The sequence below is a fragment of the Saccostrea cucullata genome, unplaced genomic scaffold (assembly GCF_032062105.1).
Source record: "Saccostrea cucullata isolate Sc308-1 unplaced genomic scaffold, CSIRO_AGI_Scuc_v1 ctg2267, whole genome shotgun sequence".
In the NCBI taxonomy this organism is placed as follows: domain Eukaryota; kingdom Metazoa; phylum Mollusca; class Bivalvia; order Ostreida; family Ostreidae; genus Saccostrea; species Saccostrea cuccullata.
Window position 1 is genome coordinate 117,771 of NW_026921546.1, and position 16,675 is coordinate 134,445.

General features: G+C 33.7%; 1 protein-coding gene across 1 annotated transcript; it reads left to right on the forward strand.

The window, feature by feature from the left end:
* Window positions 1-570: 570 nt before the first annotated feature.
* On the forward strand, window positions 571-14,816 carry LOC134260293 (mitogen-activated protein kinase 1-like). Its single transcript, XM_062742861.1, has 11 exons — window positions 571-717; window positions 1,572-1,698; window positions 3,614-3,669; window positions 4,045-4,234; window positions 4,966-5,098; window positions 8,910-8,981; window positions 9,641-9,720; window positions 9,938-10,016; window positions 10,303-10,412; window positions 10,751-10,880; window positions 11,904-14,816. The coding sequence occupies exons 1-10, from the start codon at window positions 599-601 to the stop codon at window positions 10,877-10,879; spliced, it is 1,095 nt and encodes a 364-aa protein (XP_062598845.1). The 5' UTR covers window positions 571-598; the 3' UTR covers window position 10,880; window positions 11,904-14,816.
* The last annotated feature ends 1,859 nt before the right edge of the window (window positions 14,817-16,675 follow it).

The following is a 16,675-nucleotide window of genomic DNA, read 5'->3' on the forward strand; positions in this document are numbered from 1 at the left end:
CCCCTTGTCCCTGAAAACGAAAGTATTATACACTGTTATACCCGACTTATTTTTTTTAAATCTTCTTTGTCAAACCACGCATATTTCACTTTATGTGCAGGCACGTAGCATCGTTTTTGAAAATGGGGGGGCCAACCAGAGAAAAAATTTTTTTTACTTACCTGAAAAAGTTGACAAGCAAAAAAAAAAAAAGGGGGGGGGACTCGAAAATCCTATTTCGTGGGAGGGGGGGGGGTGTAGTTGCTACCTTTTTTTTCAAGGCCAACTTCCTTTCACTTACAATTTTTTCAATACAATACTACATATCCTTATACTATGGTAAGCAGTGGGGAGGGGGGCCGGGGGGGGGGGCAACCAACCTTTCAATAGACATTTTCAATAGTAAAGGTAATGTTGGGAAAAAAGTGGGGGGGGCAGGTCCCCCCCCCCCTGGCCCCCCCTGTTGCTACGTCCCTGATGTGTGAAAATAAATAGGTCTAGAAGAAACTACAACCAAACCAGCTCTTATTGAAAGTCAAGTGCATTTGCACCAGAAATATGCAAATTATACAAAATTCCCTGTGACGTCAATTGTCACGTGACTCCTGGCTCTATCAACATGGCGAGCGGGGAGAAACCTGCAAATAAACCCGTGGCCGTGAAGGCACAGGAATTCCTCGTCGGTCCGCGCTATGTTGACTTGAAATACATAGGGGAGGGCGCATATGGAATGGTTGTGTAAGTTATAAGCATGCAACTGCACGGAACTGCAGTCAAGGGACGTTACTCTGTTGTCTTGATTCACATTATTTTTCTGGGTTGAACTTAAAACAAGATATTAAAACATTTATATCATAATATATAGAGCGTTTTGTGAAGACCAACTAAATTTGTTATGCATACGCTATATTGTTTGCTCTGTATTTATGTAAAATGCATAAATAATATTTGATATAATTGGGCCGTAGTAATGGTAAACATTGGTAATTAAACTATTAAATGGACATGAGGAACAGTGTGAATTAACAAATATAGCCTAGTTAGATGGTGTGGCATTATCAAACAACAAGTTTCCACATAATTTGAAACTTCTATAAAGGGTTGGGTTTAATCGCTGGTGTCCAGCTTGGAGCATATGACGAGAATCAGAGGACCAGGGTTGAAATCCTGTTCTGGTCAATATCACATCTTTCTCATTTCCTCACATGGGTTTGTCACAACTTATTTGTCTTCTTAAAATTTGACCCACTCAATTGGTAAAGAACCTGACTGGATATTCAGGGGGCCTGGGTACAAATTTCCGTCTGGTGACCGTTCGTCACATTATTCAAACTCCTCGTACACCCTGTACACTTCCAATGTACAAATGAGCCAACTAGGACTTGCACGTTTTATAATCTGCAGACACGGACACAGAAGTTTTCTTACCTATAATTATGTGTATGATTTGTGTATTGAATTCTAACTTTCTTATTTTTCTTATAGACATGTCATAAAATTAAATTTACAGCATCATTCTCTGTTATATTATTATCTACAGCATCATTCTCTGTTATATTATTATCTACAGCATCATTCTCTCCAACTTTTAGATCAGCTCTGGATACTGTAACTAAACAGAAGGTTGCCATTAAAAAGATCTCACCTTTTGAACACCAGACATACTGCCAAAGAACACTAAGAGAAATCAAGATATTAACGAGGTTCAAACACGAAAATGTAAGTACAAAATACTATCAGTCTTCACGAAAACTCACTGGTCCGAAGACCGAGGCCAGTGAATTTTGACGTCGGGTCAGTAAAAATCAAAATTCAAGAAGTCCGATGGGCTTGTTGATTATAAAAATCATACACAGTCAATATATATTTTAACTGACTTACTTGCGTAAATTTCATTAATATATAAAATAAAAAGAACAAGCATGTGTTGTTGAATCGAATTATTATAACCCTATTATAACATGGATGTATTACGTAACAACTGGAACTAGCTAGTAACTATTAACTAGTACGTAAAATGTGCTAATTTCCAACGAACAATATTACGTAAATGCAACAAAGGACGAAAAATGGCGCATTTCAAAAGTTGAAGTAAGTAAACATGTATTAGTTTACAGTTATGAAAATGTATTTATTTAAAATTTAATTAAGGGGCCAGTAAAAATTTCGGTGGGCTAGTAAATTTTGAAAGTTCACTGGTCCGACTGGCCAGTTAGTTTGAAAAGTTTTCGTGAAGACTGCACTATTCTAATTCTAAAAACTCGGAGAAATCACAATAACATGAAAATGTAAATAACAACAAACAAATGATAATAAACACGATAAAGCTAAGAAAAAGTAGGTTTACCATGTTTACTAAGTCTACAAAAATTATTCCTAGTATTAATTTTATCAAAGTATTCAGAAAATGAAAATGGAGAGTAAATTAATATTGTTAAAAAATTCTCTTGAAGCACACATTTTGTGGAGATTTAATTTCGTTGATTAGTCATCTAAAAATAGATTCATGGGCAGTAACTTTCATTCTTTCAATGTTAATCCTATTCAATATATAGTCATCTAAAAAATTTGTGGGGGATTTATTTTAATTTCTTTAATAATTATTAACAACGAAATGAACAAAATTTCATCTCCAACAAATATTTCTGCTTAAACAGTACTCCTTTAAAAAAAATGTTGGATATGAAATATTTCGAGAAAATAATACTTGTTTCAGTTCATGTTTCTAGACACGGTTGTTCATGTTGATACATGTTTCAACTTTCTTTTTTTTTTCCTCCCCCAAAAAATCTACCAACCCTTGATTTTTTTTAATGTTACAGGAAACAAAGAAAAAAATTTTCAGCCTTATCATATAGTTTTTTTATTTTGTGATATAGTGTTGTAAACAGAACCTACAAAAATTTTAATACTTCAAAAAAAAAATTGTTGAAGGTTTATCATAAGTTTTTCTTCGTTTTTTTTCCCTAAGAGGTACATGTATATCATTTACACAACAGTTTTTAGCTTATTTGTTATCAACTTCCATATGATGAAATTGTCAAAGACTATCAGAACCTAAGGCCTGTCTGTGATGTCAGTAGATTTAAATTCCTGAGAACATCCATGATATCAGAATCAAGTCTCACAATGGCTCCGTCTTTGTTAGGATCATTAATTGTGACTTTATTGACCATGTTGACCAATAGAGAGGCTACACCTGGACACAGAGAGAAAGGTGGCCTTGGAAACATTTCCTTGTTCATGTCACAATAGCAGCACGTATATATTACTTACAATAAACTGATCAATAACCTGGCTTTACTGAAATAGAAAAAGATTGATGTGTAATAATGATGTAGAACAATTGTGTAGTATAAAGAGAGTTCAATTAAATGTAAGAGTACGGTTCAGGTAGTCACTACTATTATATAGTATAATTCTTTCTCTGCTTCCAAGTTTTGAGGTATTAATTATATTGATTGATGCTGGAGAATCTTTAAGTTGAAAGATTTGATTTTCTTGATGATATTGATTTAACCATTGATTGTTTGCTCTGTTTACAGATAATTAATATACAAGACATTGTAAGGGCACCCATTATTGATTTTGTTGACACATTGATTAAACTATTGATTGTTTTCTTCTTTTACAGATAATTAATATACAAGACATTTTAAGAGCACCAACTATTGAGGAAATGAAAGATGTGTATCCTTTCAATAGAATAATATTTGATTAGATTCTTTTTATTTGGTATTTTTCCTTGATTTTCTTTGATTGTTGAGAGCATTTGCCTAAATTTCAAAATGTCTGTAAAGTAAATAATCGAGGTGTAAGTGTATAATGAGAAATGAAAATCCAATAAATACTGTCTTTCTAATTCATGATCACCTAACTCAAGCTTTTCCTCCGTATCATTCCATTTTTCCCGATCATGACAAGGAGCACATGGTGGGTGTGATTGGTCGACACCTTTGATGTTTCGGGTGTCCGTATTTGCTCTGCTCCTACTTTTTTTGTGTTATGGACTTTTGATCTTGAATTCTGTTTGTTATCTTCACAAGTTTCCTTATGAGAGTTTAGATATATAGTACAATGTTTGATGGAGACAGACATGTACAAACTTCTAAAGACTCAACAGCTGAGTAACGATCACGTCTGCTACTTCCTGTACCAGATATTACGAGGTCTCAAATACATACACTCTGCTAATGTCCTTCACCGTGACCTCAAACCCAGCAATCTCCTCCTCAACACGACGTGTGACCTAAAGGTAAGAAACGGGTCCTCAACATGTGATCTTTAAGGTCCTCAACACAAGTGACCTTAGGTAGGTACCAGGTGCTCAACACAAGTGAACTTAGGTAGGTACCAGGTCCTCAACATGACATGTGACCTAAAGTACTGAGACATCAAAACAACATGACTTAAATTCCTAAATCATGTGACCCAATGGTACTGTGTGTACTAAGTCTTAATCACAACATGTAAATTCAAAATAAATACCTAGTCCTTCTCAACTAAATATCAAGAACAGATAAGATAAAGGTGAAGCAATTTAACTTCAGGGCTATGACATGTGACCTTGGTTGTCAATCTTGTTCTCAAGGTGACACTGACATAAAGATTAGTCCAGTTTCCTCCACAACACTTGAACTGAGCACTGGTCAATCAGAAAATACTGTATACAGGGTTATTTTCGCCCTTTCAATCCAGCAAGCAATTTTGCCCCATTTTAAATTTGCCCAGTCACACTTTTGTTTAAGATTTTATTGTATTCTTTGAATTCGTCCCGTTTTTAATTCGCCCAGACGAGGTAAGGGTGAAAGGGGCGAAAATAAAATGGGGGTGAAAATTTCCCTGTATACAGTAAGCATAATATTTAGAAAGTTCCAGTTGTAAAAGAGAATCTGCAAAATATTTTAAAAAAAATAAAAAATAAAAAAAATAATTGTTTGATGTTTTGTCAGTGTTAGAAAATTTATTTGAGACCTTGTGTTGTAGATTTGTGATTTTGGGTTGGCTCGAGTTGCTGATCCTAATCATGACCACACAGGGTTTTTGACTGAGTATGTAGCCACACGATGGTACAGAGCTCCCGAGATCATGCTCAACTCGAAGGGATACACCAAGTCAAGTAAGACCTAGCATCTGTGTATATAATATACTGAAACGCAAAAGAAACGCAACAAGCAGTAATCTACAAATGTTTGAATTTTTTATCTAACGATTTTCAAAAAAGAATACAGTAAGGCTAAACTCACTTTTCGGAACATCAGAGATTTGATAAAAATTTTAAATGTTTACATGTTTTAACTGTAAGTAACATTTGACTGTTAAAACACCCCCCTCCCAGCCATTCAATTACAATGTGCAAGACTGTCCTAAACAACAATTGCAGCTTAATTTCTACGATACAGTAGGTTAATTAATATCGAGATCTGAGCGAAGGAATTACTGTAAAAGCACATATTTTCGTGGGTATAAAATTTCGTTGATTTGTCATCAAAAATAGTTTCGTTGGCATTTAATTTCGTTGTTTTGAATGTAATCCTATTCAATATATAGTCATTTAAATTTTCGTTTGGGATTTAATTTCGTTGATAATTGTTAACAACGAAATAAACGAAATTTAATCCCCCACGAATTTTTGTGCTTTTACAGTATTCTTTGCCATTTTTAAATGCCTGTTTTTCAGATGATTAGGTCGAATTTTCTCTAACTTAGTGCATTGTAGTAACCCTTGGACTTCCGGTCCAAGGACTATCATTTATGCATATGATATGTAAGACCCCATTGAGGCCTAATGTAGTGTAATTTTGCATCATCAACTCTCCATCACCTTTACTTTGAGATTTTCCAGCTAGAGCAATGGAAATGTGTACTTAAGCCATTTTCAAGAGGCCTTAGCATCGTTACGAGAAACAAAAGGAGATTTTATTTTTAGCTCACCTCAACGAAGTTGGGGGAGCTTATGTAATACCCTCGGCGTCGGTGTCGGCGTCCCAGGTTAAGTTTTTTGGAGCAGTTTTCTTTTTAAGTACTTCTGTGTCCTATATTGATTAGACATGCATGGAAGATGCATCTAGTGTGTTTCATTGTACAAGTCAAGTTTCAGATGCTGCAATTTCAGCAAAGGAATGACCAGGTTAATGTTTTTGGAGCAGGTTAACATTTTTGGTGCAGTTTTGGGTGTAGGTCTCATTTCCAAGGAAATATAAGCCCTATGTTGACCAAACTTGCATGGATGGTACATCTAAGGATGTACACTACCAGACTTGCTTCGGATGCTGAATCTGACCAACATTTTCCGGTTGAGTGAACAGGTTAATGTTTTTGGTGCAGGTCTCATTTCCGATTAACTAGAAGTCCTATGTTGACCAAACTTGCAATGATGATACATCTAAGGATGTACACTACCAGACTTGCTTCGGATGCTGAATATGACCTACATTTTCCGGTTGGGTGAACAGGTTAATGTTTTTGGTGCAGGTCTCATTTCTGAGTAACTAGAAGTCCTATGTTGACCAAACTTGCATTTATGATACATCTAAGGATGTACACTACTAGACTTGCTTCAGATGCTGAATCTGACCTACATTTTCTTGATGAGTGAACAGGTTAAAGTTTTTGGGGCAGGTTTCATTTCCAAGTAACAATGAGCCTATAATGACTAAACTTGCATGGATGATACATCTTAGGATGCATACTACCAGACTGGCTTCAGATGCTGAATCTGACCTACATTTTTTTCTGGATGAGTGAAGAGGTTAAATTTTTATGCAGGTTTCATTTCTAAGTAACTATTAGCCCTATGTTGTGCAAACTCGCATGGATGATACATCTTAGGATGCATACTAATAGACTTGCTACGGATGCTGAATTCGACATACATTTTCCAGATAATGGACCAGGTGAAAGTTATGGGTGCAGGTCTATCACCAAGAAAGAATAAGGCTTAAATAAACCAAACTTGCCCAAATGATGCATCAAGGGATGAAAACTCTTAAACTTGCTTCAGATGCTGGATTTTGATCACATTTTCGTGATGAAGAACTAGTTTGAAGTTTTTATATAAGTCTATTCCAAAGTATCAGATCAAAATTGCATAAATTTTGCATTTTTGGATGTACACTTTTTGTTGGGTAATTGTGTGACTTTGCCTTACTTAAAGACAACATTCGTTGAGGTGAGCTCTGTAATCTCTGATTACCTATGTTTTGAAATATTGCTGCATTACTTACGATGAACAGTTAAAACCCTTAAAACTCCATAATATTGCCAAATGTTTTGTTAAACATGCAATTTTTAGCTCACCTCAACGAAGTTGGGGGAGCTTATGTAATACCCTCGGCGTCGGTGTCGGCGTTGGCGTCCCGGGTTAAGGTTAAGTTTTTATACCCCCCGCAAACGAAGTTTGGGGGGTGTATAAGAATCACCTTGTCCGTCTGTCTGTCTGTCTGTCTGTCTGTCTGTCCGTCTGTCTGTGCAATCGTGTCCGGTCCATATCTTTCTTACAGAGGGACATTAGAATCTACTACTCCACACTAAGATTGCCCATGACCCAAGGGTGTGTCATGACCTTGACCCAAGGTCATTTGGGGAAGTTCAAGGTCACTGGAAGAAAAATTTCATAATTTGTGTTTGATACATATCTTTATTATGGAAAAACGTACCTCTGAAAAACCCAGCGGGGGGTATTTTGTCCCGTTTGGACAGTTGTAGTTTGGAGCAGTTTTCTTTTTAAGTACTTCTATGTCCTATATTGATTAGACTTGCATGGAAGATGTTTCTAATGTGTTTCATTGTACCAGTCAAAGTTTCAGATGCTGCAATATCAGCAAAGGAATGACCAGGTTAATGTTTTTGGAGCAGGTTAACATTTTTGGTGCAGTTTTGGGTGTAGGTCTCATTTTCGAGTAACTATAAGCCCTATGTTGACCAAACTTGCACAGATGGTACATCTAAGGATATACACTACCAGACTTGCTTCGGATGCTGAATCTGACCTACATTTTCCGGTTGAGTGAACATTACCAGGCCTGCTTTGGATGCTGAATGTGACCTACATTTTCCAGTTGAGTGATTAGGTTAAAGTTTTTGGTGCAGGTTTCATTTCCAAGATACTATGAACCCTATAATGACCAAACTTGCATGGACGATACATCTAAGGTTGCATTCTACCAGGCTTGCTTTGGATGCTGAATCTGACTTACATTTTTTTGGATGAGTGAAGAGGTTAAATTTTCATGCAAGTTTCATTTCTTAGTAACTATTAGCCCTATGTTGTTCAAACTTGCATGGATGATACATCTTAGGATGCACACTAATGGATTTGCTCTAGATGCTGAATTCAACATACATCTTTCAGATAATGTACCAGGTAAAAGTTATGGGTGCAGTTCTATTACCAAGAAAGAATAAGGCTTAAATAAACCAAACTTGCCCAAATGATGCATCAAGGGATGAAAACTCTTAAACTTGCTTCAGATGCTGGATTTTGATCACATTTTCGTGATGAAGAACTAGTTTGAAGTTTTTATATAAGTCTATTCCAAAGTATCAGATCAAAATTGCATAAATTTTGAATGTACACTTTTTGTTGGGTTATTGTGTGACTTTGCCTTACTTAAAGACAACATTCGTTGAGGTGAGCTCTGTAATCTCTGATTACCTATGTTTGATTTTTGTTAAGCAGACTCAAACTTGACTTCCAGTTATGGTATGAAAATCGTTCAACCGTTTAATTATCAATATTTACCAAATTGAAGATATCCAAAATTTTAAGATACAAAATTCTTTACATAATTATTTCCCCTAAAGTAGGATGTTGCATTTCTTTTGCGTTTCAGTATATATATATTTATTATCTGTATTCATGTCTTTCAGTTAGTGGTTGGCCTTTGGGCTGTACATGTGTATTTATTATCTCTAATTCTGTCTTTCAGTTGATGTTTGGTCCGTGGGCTGTATTCTGGCTGAAATGTTAATGAACCGGCCTCTCTTTCCAGGAAAACACTGTATCCTTCATTTGCTTTCACTAGAAAGAAAAAAATTCTGTTTCATTTAGTGATGGTGATTCAAGTAATGTTTTGGAGTTGTTTCCCTTGTTTCACTTGAGGAATAAAAAGGATGTTCTTTGCAATCATTGCTTTACAAGAAATTATTTTTTTTTATGGTAAAAATCTTCTGTTTATGTAGATGAAGAATAATTCTCAATTTTTTTCATGCTCCCCTTAGAACAAGGATGGGCATATTGCTTTGGTGCTGTCTGTCAGGCGGTCGTTCTGTCTGTCCACTTAGTTTCTGTTCACTTTCTTCACAACCGTTGCACATACTGAAATGAAATTTGGTATACAGATATATCAGATGAATATCTAGGTCAACTGTTGTTTTGTGTACAATTGCACCATTTTTGACAGAGTTATGCCCCTTGGACTTAGAAAAATTCCAATTTGGGGGGGAGGGGGGCTGAAGTGCTTTACAAACATCTCTTGTTTAATTTGACTTTCATTTTAAAGCTTTAAAAACTTGAATGCCTCTTGTGAAACTGCAAATGGATCAAGCCTTACTGACATACAATAATGCAAAATATTACAAATGAATTTGAAGAACGAGTTAAGCATTGATAATGATATTGTCCCCGATTGTCCGCTGTAATTCTCCTTAGCATAGACAGATCTGGATCAGCTGAATCACATACTGGGTGTCTTAGGATCTCCTAGTCAAGAAGACCTGGATTGTATACTTAATGAGAAGGTACATTGGTATATCTTAGAAAAGTATTCTGTATTTATTCACTTTATCATCATTTTCAATAAGTAGAAGAAAAAGATCAGTTATGAAGTGTTATCACAGTCATGGTTCATACAGCAAATGACATGTGTCAAACAATGAACTATCCAGTACCAAAACTTTTAAAGTATTTTTTAAGTGTCTTAGAGCTATCAGTACTTTTATTTTATCTCACCCACAGGCCAGAGGTTACATCCAGTCTCTTCCCTATAAGCCTAAGGTGGCTTGGAACAGACTTTTCCCCAGGGCTGATCCTAAAGGTATGGATATAAACAGGCAGCACACACAGACATAAACACACACAAGGAAATGTAGTCAGTAGTAATAAATTGTACTGTTTGCAAATCAGCATATGTATTACTTGGTAGAGCCACTACTTATAAGTAAAAATTGTCATCAAGCTCTCCACTGGACTATTTGTGTTTTGGAGGTGATATTTTCTGCTTTGCGAAGAGGATGAAAAAAAAAAAATGCACAATTTTAAGTGAAGTTTAGGATCATGTCTTTAATAAATAATAAAGATTCATGTTATTTTGTCTATTGTAGCCTTAGATCTTCTGGACAAAATGTTGACCTTTAATCCCCATAAGAGACAGACTGTGGAGGAGTTACTGGCACACCCCTACTTAGAACAATATTATGACCCGGCAGATGAGGTAAGTACATAGTACATGTCTACTTGAATGTTTTTATGATCCTGCAGAAAAGGTGAATGTGGGCACATCGATGAAAAGGAAACAAAGTCATGAAACATATAGTATGATCGAATAGAAAAAATATATGACCTGCTCAGGCTTCAAGCCCCGTCATGAAATAGATCTTGCATGAAAATGCTTTAAATTTAGAAATCAAGATTTTAAAAATGATTATCTAATGCCAAGGACCAAAAGTTTAAAAACTTTTTAAAAAACATGAAATTTGAAATAAAGTTTGATGTATTTGTTTTTATAGCCTGTGGCGGTTGAGATTAAGTTTGATGTATTTGTTTTTGTAGCCTGTGGCAGAGGAGCCATTTACGTTTGAGATGGAGTTAGATGATTTACCGAAGGAACGATTGAAAGAATTAATTTTCCAAGAAACGGTTGACCTTAAGAAAAAAATGGGAATTGTAGATTTACAATAAGGTATGGAAATATTTCATAGGACGTTAGATATTAAAATGTTTTCTTTAACTGACGAAATTGTATACAATGAACAAGTCTGTATTTACTTGTTCTGTATGCCTACCTTTTTTTTTCTTTTGTGTAGTTTTATACATTTTTACCAATATTGGTAGGTTTTTAAGATGTACATTTCATAATATGGTGTTCATGTGTCTCTTTCTGTCTGTCTAATGTCTGTTAGCTTTTTCATGTCCAGCTCTTAAGCTTTTTTATGTCCAGCTCTTAACTAATAAACTGTGAAACCTAGAATAATTTTTAGCTCACCTCGACAAAGTCGAGATAAGCTTATGCTATACCCCCGGCGTCAGCATCTCGGTTAAAGTTTTAGAGCACATCCATTCTCAAGTAACTATTAACCCTACCTGGACCAAACTTGCATGGATGATGCATCTAGGGATGAACACTACAAGACTTGTTCGGATCCTGGATGTGACCTACATTTTTCAGATGAGTGACCAGGCTAAAGTTTTAGGAGCAGGTCCATTGCCAAGTAACTATAAGCCCTACCTGGACCAAACTTGCATGGATGATGCATTTAGGGATGGACACTACAAGACTTGCTTCGGATGCTGGATGTGACCTACATTTTCCAGATGAGTGACCAGGTTAAAAGTTTTTGGAGCAGGTCCATTACCATGTAACTACATGTAATCTAGGGATGGACACTACCAGACTTGCTTCAAATGCTGGATATGACCTAGTTTTTGGAACAGGTCAATCCCCAGTGAACTTTAAGACCTATTTAAACAGAACTAGCTTGAATATTATTGTCAAGATAAATTCTAACTATTAAGAAAATATGATGTGAGATTTGCATTACTTATACTGATAACATTAGTCAAGGTGAGCTTCGTAATCTTTGGTTACCTATGTTGATAAATTATTAATCAAATTGTCTTGAAAAATAATAGTTGAATTGAATAAATAGCAAAATTATTAACGATTGACTTGCTTTTACACACAATATGTATATTTTTATTTCAGATAGAAGTAAATATTGCATATCTTGAGCTTATTCCATTTCTGTGGCACGACGGACTAGAATTTTACTTTTCGCTACTTTGTGTCACGAGCTAAAATGGATTTAAACATTCCATACAAACGGCACAAGTTTCTCCATTGCCTGATGATAGACCTGTCTGCAGGGTTACTGAATCCAATATCAATTGATTTTAATTGATATCTGTTGATATTTAACTGATATCTACAGGATTTCTGGATCTGATGTCTACGGCATTTAATGTTCTTTTTTCCCTTTCATTCATCGCATAATTACTGTTATTGCTTACGAGTCAATGTTGTTGAGATGTAATCTTCCAATTTTTAATACTTGTATGAAAAAAAATGTCATTGAATATGATGGATTATTTGATTGCATTTACTTACATGTATGTCATGTATTTTTGAATAAGATTTTTTCATGATTTTTTTAATTTAAAAATTGATATTCAGGCATATTTTAAGAATTACATAGGAATTTGTACAATTTATAATTTAGTTAAGAAAAGTTTATCAAGATGTAAGCAAGATATTCAGAATATTTCCCTGTAAAACCACTTAAGTCACAACATATCTTTTTGTACATAATGGCAATACCTCAGTATAGGATTTATTCTGCAATATTTTGCAACAATTTTTCAAAAACGACCGAATGGTTTTGATATCTCTCTATTCCACTAAGAAAGTATTCTACGAAATTAAAAAAAAGAAAAGCATATTTTCATGTTTAGAAAGTGGAACAATAGCTTATCTAGTTCTCAAAAATGTCAGATAATGATTTTCTTGAACAAATTCACATCATTTTCAAATTAGAAAATTGCCTTTTAACTTCTTTATTCGAAGTTTGAGTTATCTTTCTTATTGTAGGGTTATTGGTCCTGAAGAAGGAAGTTACATGTATTTTGTTTTCAGGGGTAAAAAGCTTTTAAATCATTTCAGTTGAACATCTGTCATTGTTATTTACATTTAAATTATTTCATGTATATTTTCAACATTGATGACTTCTTAATAATACCAAACAGCAAAATGAAAATGTTCAACAAATTTCCACATTCATTTTTTTATACACTACATCTATTTAATCATTCAGGATATATAATTTGTAATTATTTTGATATGTGTTTTCATCAGTCAATCATGTGGTATTAGGACAATGGTTGAATAAGTAGACCAGATTATATTTATATCATATTGATTTTAAAAATACTTATTAAAAAATAATACATTTAAAAGTACTGTATATGAGCATTGAAGGTGTTAATCATCATTATTTGTCTTCTTCATCAAAGTAATTTAATTCCCCTTGCATTACATCTTTATTGTCACAGATCTGTTAACTGGAATTATTGTAGGAAGGACTCTGTCATCAGAGATAATGGTATGGGTAGTTGTTCTCCTTAAGTGTATAAAAAATAGATATAGATTATCCATAGCAGGTTCTAACAAAGACAGTTGTGGAATCCAAGTGTAATTAAAATTAGTTGATAGAAATGCATACAGTGGATGGTATTGATATGATATTCATAAACATACATCATGCCCCATAGTTAGGGAATTGTTGAAACCGTAACAGAGGCAAAGGCATTTTATTTTCTGAAATGGCAATCACTAAAATATAACATTCTCAGAAAAATCATTTGTTTTAAGAAAATATTGCTTTAAAATAAAAAAAATTTATTAATGACATTTTTTCACACTCCCCTCCCCCCTCAAAAATAATAATACACAGCGATAATGGAAGAAAATTTAGATTTTCCATTGATTTATCAGTATGTACTTGGACCTTGAAAATACTTTTTTCTTTGTTGATATATTTTTCACTTTTTATAAACTTTTTCCCTTTCCTCAAGCTTTGACATACTTAAGTATTTCAAATGATATTGTATAATTAATATCAATATTTGTCTCCCTTAGAACACTGACTGGTACCCAGCTCCCTGTGTCTTGTAAGATTAGCCTGAGAACTTTAGCTGAATGTAGACATGTCTATATAAATAGTTATATTCTAGTTCACTCAGGCAGGGAATCTATTCCTCCCAGGCTGTTGGAGCTGGTTGTACATGTACTTTATATCATGTATATATTAAGTTTGATAAAAAAGAAGCTATTTCTTCGTATACAAGTGTTAGCAGTTTACTTTTTAAAACAAAATGATGTTGTCTTTGTAAACTTTATTGTTATTATACGTCCTTTGGAATTTTTTTTTTTTAGTAAACGTTGTTTGTATGAATAGTCCCTATCTCTGGTTAGGTCTGAAGGAAGTCCTACTTTTTATTAACAGCAAATGTTGTGTCTTTGTAACTAAAATTTAAAATCAGAATGTACTCTTTCTGTTAAAAAAACACTTGTCTTTTATAAGCTGTGAAATTTAAACTTTCATATACTTCGCACAAATCTGCTTGCTTTCTTCACATATTCAAAGTCCATTAACATTTCTCAAATATATGTATATTTAGTCATGTATATATATATATAAGGCAATATAAGTGAAAAATTCATTAATACTTGTAAAATTTTACAAAACATTGACCTTCTATTGATGTTGTAGTTTACAATTACAGCTATACAAACCAGGAGTTAATACTATTTACAGAATATTTTTAAAAAATGATAGGGCAAGTATTGGAAGCAGGCCAGTTATTTGGTTTAAATATGAAACATTATTGACATTATGTCTTTAAAAAACTGTAATCATCTATTTTTGGGGTTGTATATGTGCTGACTAGTGCTAAGAAATGAAATTGACCATTTTTTGAAGTAATTGAAAAATAACAAATTAATTGCTTTCAAAGGCTGATATCTATTGGTGCATTTTCTGATTGTTATATTTACAATATCCGACTGGAATTATGTGCTGGTCACAGTTTTTGTCTACTAATAAAAAATGCAGAACTTAAAGCATTTAATGTTGTCAACTATATTAGTTACAGCAACTTACATGTAATAAAGTGGAAATTTGTGAATGTGTTTAATCAAATGGAACAAAACTTAATTTAAAGTTTCCTTTCTCCATGGTCAGTTAGACAAGATTATTCATATTGTCACACAATTCTGTAAAACCTACATACAATTCATTAAGGCAACACAGTCATCCATATCTATCTTACATTAGATAAACATGACATTCAGTTTGATTTGCATTAAACTTTCCTTACTATATACATGTACTTAACATTCTTGCTGAAAAAAATTGATTTATTCTTGCATTCCACCATGAAGGATATGGAGATAATGAACAGTATTCAATATCAAAGTATTTACATACAATTTGTTAATACCCTGCATTTTCTATCAATAATTGGTATATCCAAGTTTTTTTTTTTCAATCAAAAAATTTCAATACGCAAGAGCATGTTCTACACACGGATTTTTTAGGCACACTTTCTTTAAATATGTTGATGATATAAGAAGAACAACAGTTTCTTTAAAAGTCAACATTTTGCTGATTTTTGCATGGTCGGTAGAAGTACCTTGTTCGCAAAAACAATCAATCAGGTAATAACATTGTCTTCATTTGTAAGGCTCATTATATAAATTGTATTTTAGAAACACTAGAATTTATTTCTACAAATGGTAATCCAACTTATACTCATAGTTACCTTTCTAAGGAAGAAATTCCTAACAATCATAGTTCAGTTTTGAATATTTTTAAGATCCCAAAGAATCAAAATGAAATTGAACTACAGTACCATATCTATATTGGAATCCGAAACTTTATAAGAATCCTTACAAACAAAGAAACATAGTGGGTTCCAGTAAACTCTTTCTTTACTCCTCACAACGATATTAACAGTAATGAAGGAGAAACTTCAAGAGTACTGTGCAACAATATATTCAAGAAGTGCTGTGAATCAGATGTGGATACTTAGATATTCTAAGGAACTTTTGGACAATTTGAAATCACAAGAAAATGCATATGGACAAGACCCATCAGCCACGCAATTCTAAATTTATAGAACCCGACACAGTGTTGCGATTTTTCTTATTTCTCTTTAATATTGACATCGTTTTGAATAAGTTATTTCTTACTGACAGTATTTTTTTTACAACAATGTGTTTCAATTATATCGGTTATATCGTATTGGTGTATTGCCAAAATCAACAGCTTAAAACTTACGATTTTTTCAACTTTATACACAATCATTCCCCACAATAAACTAAAGTCCAGGCTTATCGATATCATTGACAGCTGCTTTTTCAATAAAAATGGAACTCGAAAATTAACTTACCTTGTCATTTGTAAAATTATTTTGTTAAAAAGCATTCTGATTATACACACAAGCACATTATCTATTATTGTTTTTGGAGACCAGGTCTTCCAACAATCTATTGCAATTCCCATAGGTTCCAATTGCGCTCCCTTATTAGCAGACCTATTTTGTATTAATATGAAGGAGAATTTGTGAAAAATCGTATGTGAGAAAAGAAGAAAACACTTGCTGTGTCCTTCAACTCGACATTCAGATATATCGACGACATACTGTTAATTAACAATGGTAATTTCCATTCTTATATCGATACGATATATCCCAGTGAGCTTGAGATAAAAGATACCACAGATTCTGACACACCTGTTTCATATTTAGATATTTTACTGAAAAAAAACGTTAATGGTAATCTATCAACCAATGTCTTTATCATTTCTATCGTACATATCTCAGTTGATTATATATGCAAGAGCATGCTATACGTATGAACAATTTCTACAACGAGGTGAATTATTGACAAACAAGTTGATGAAACAAGAATTCCAGAAG

Excerpts from the sequence above, each read along its gene's own strand:
- LOC134260293 (XM_062742861.1), top strand. The coding sequence starts at position 599 with ATGGCGAGCGGGGAGAAACCTGCAAATAAACCCGTGGCCGTGAAGGCA. Across the intron at positions 1,699-3,613 it reads CGAGGTTCAAACACGAAAAT|ATAATTAATATACAAGACAT; the intron begins GTAAGTACAAAA and ends CTTCTTTTACAG. Across the intron at positions 5,099-8,909 it reads GAAGGGATACACCAAGTCAA|TTGATGTTTGGTCCGTGGGC; the intron begins GTAAGACCTAGC and ends TCTGTCTTTCAG.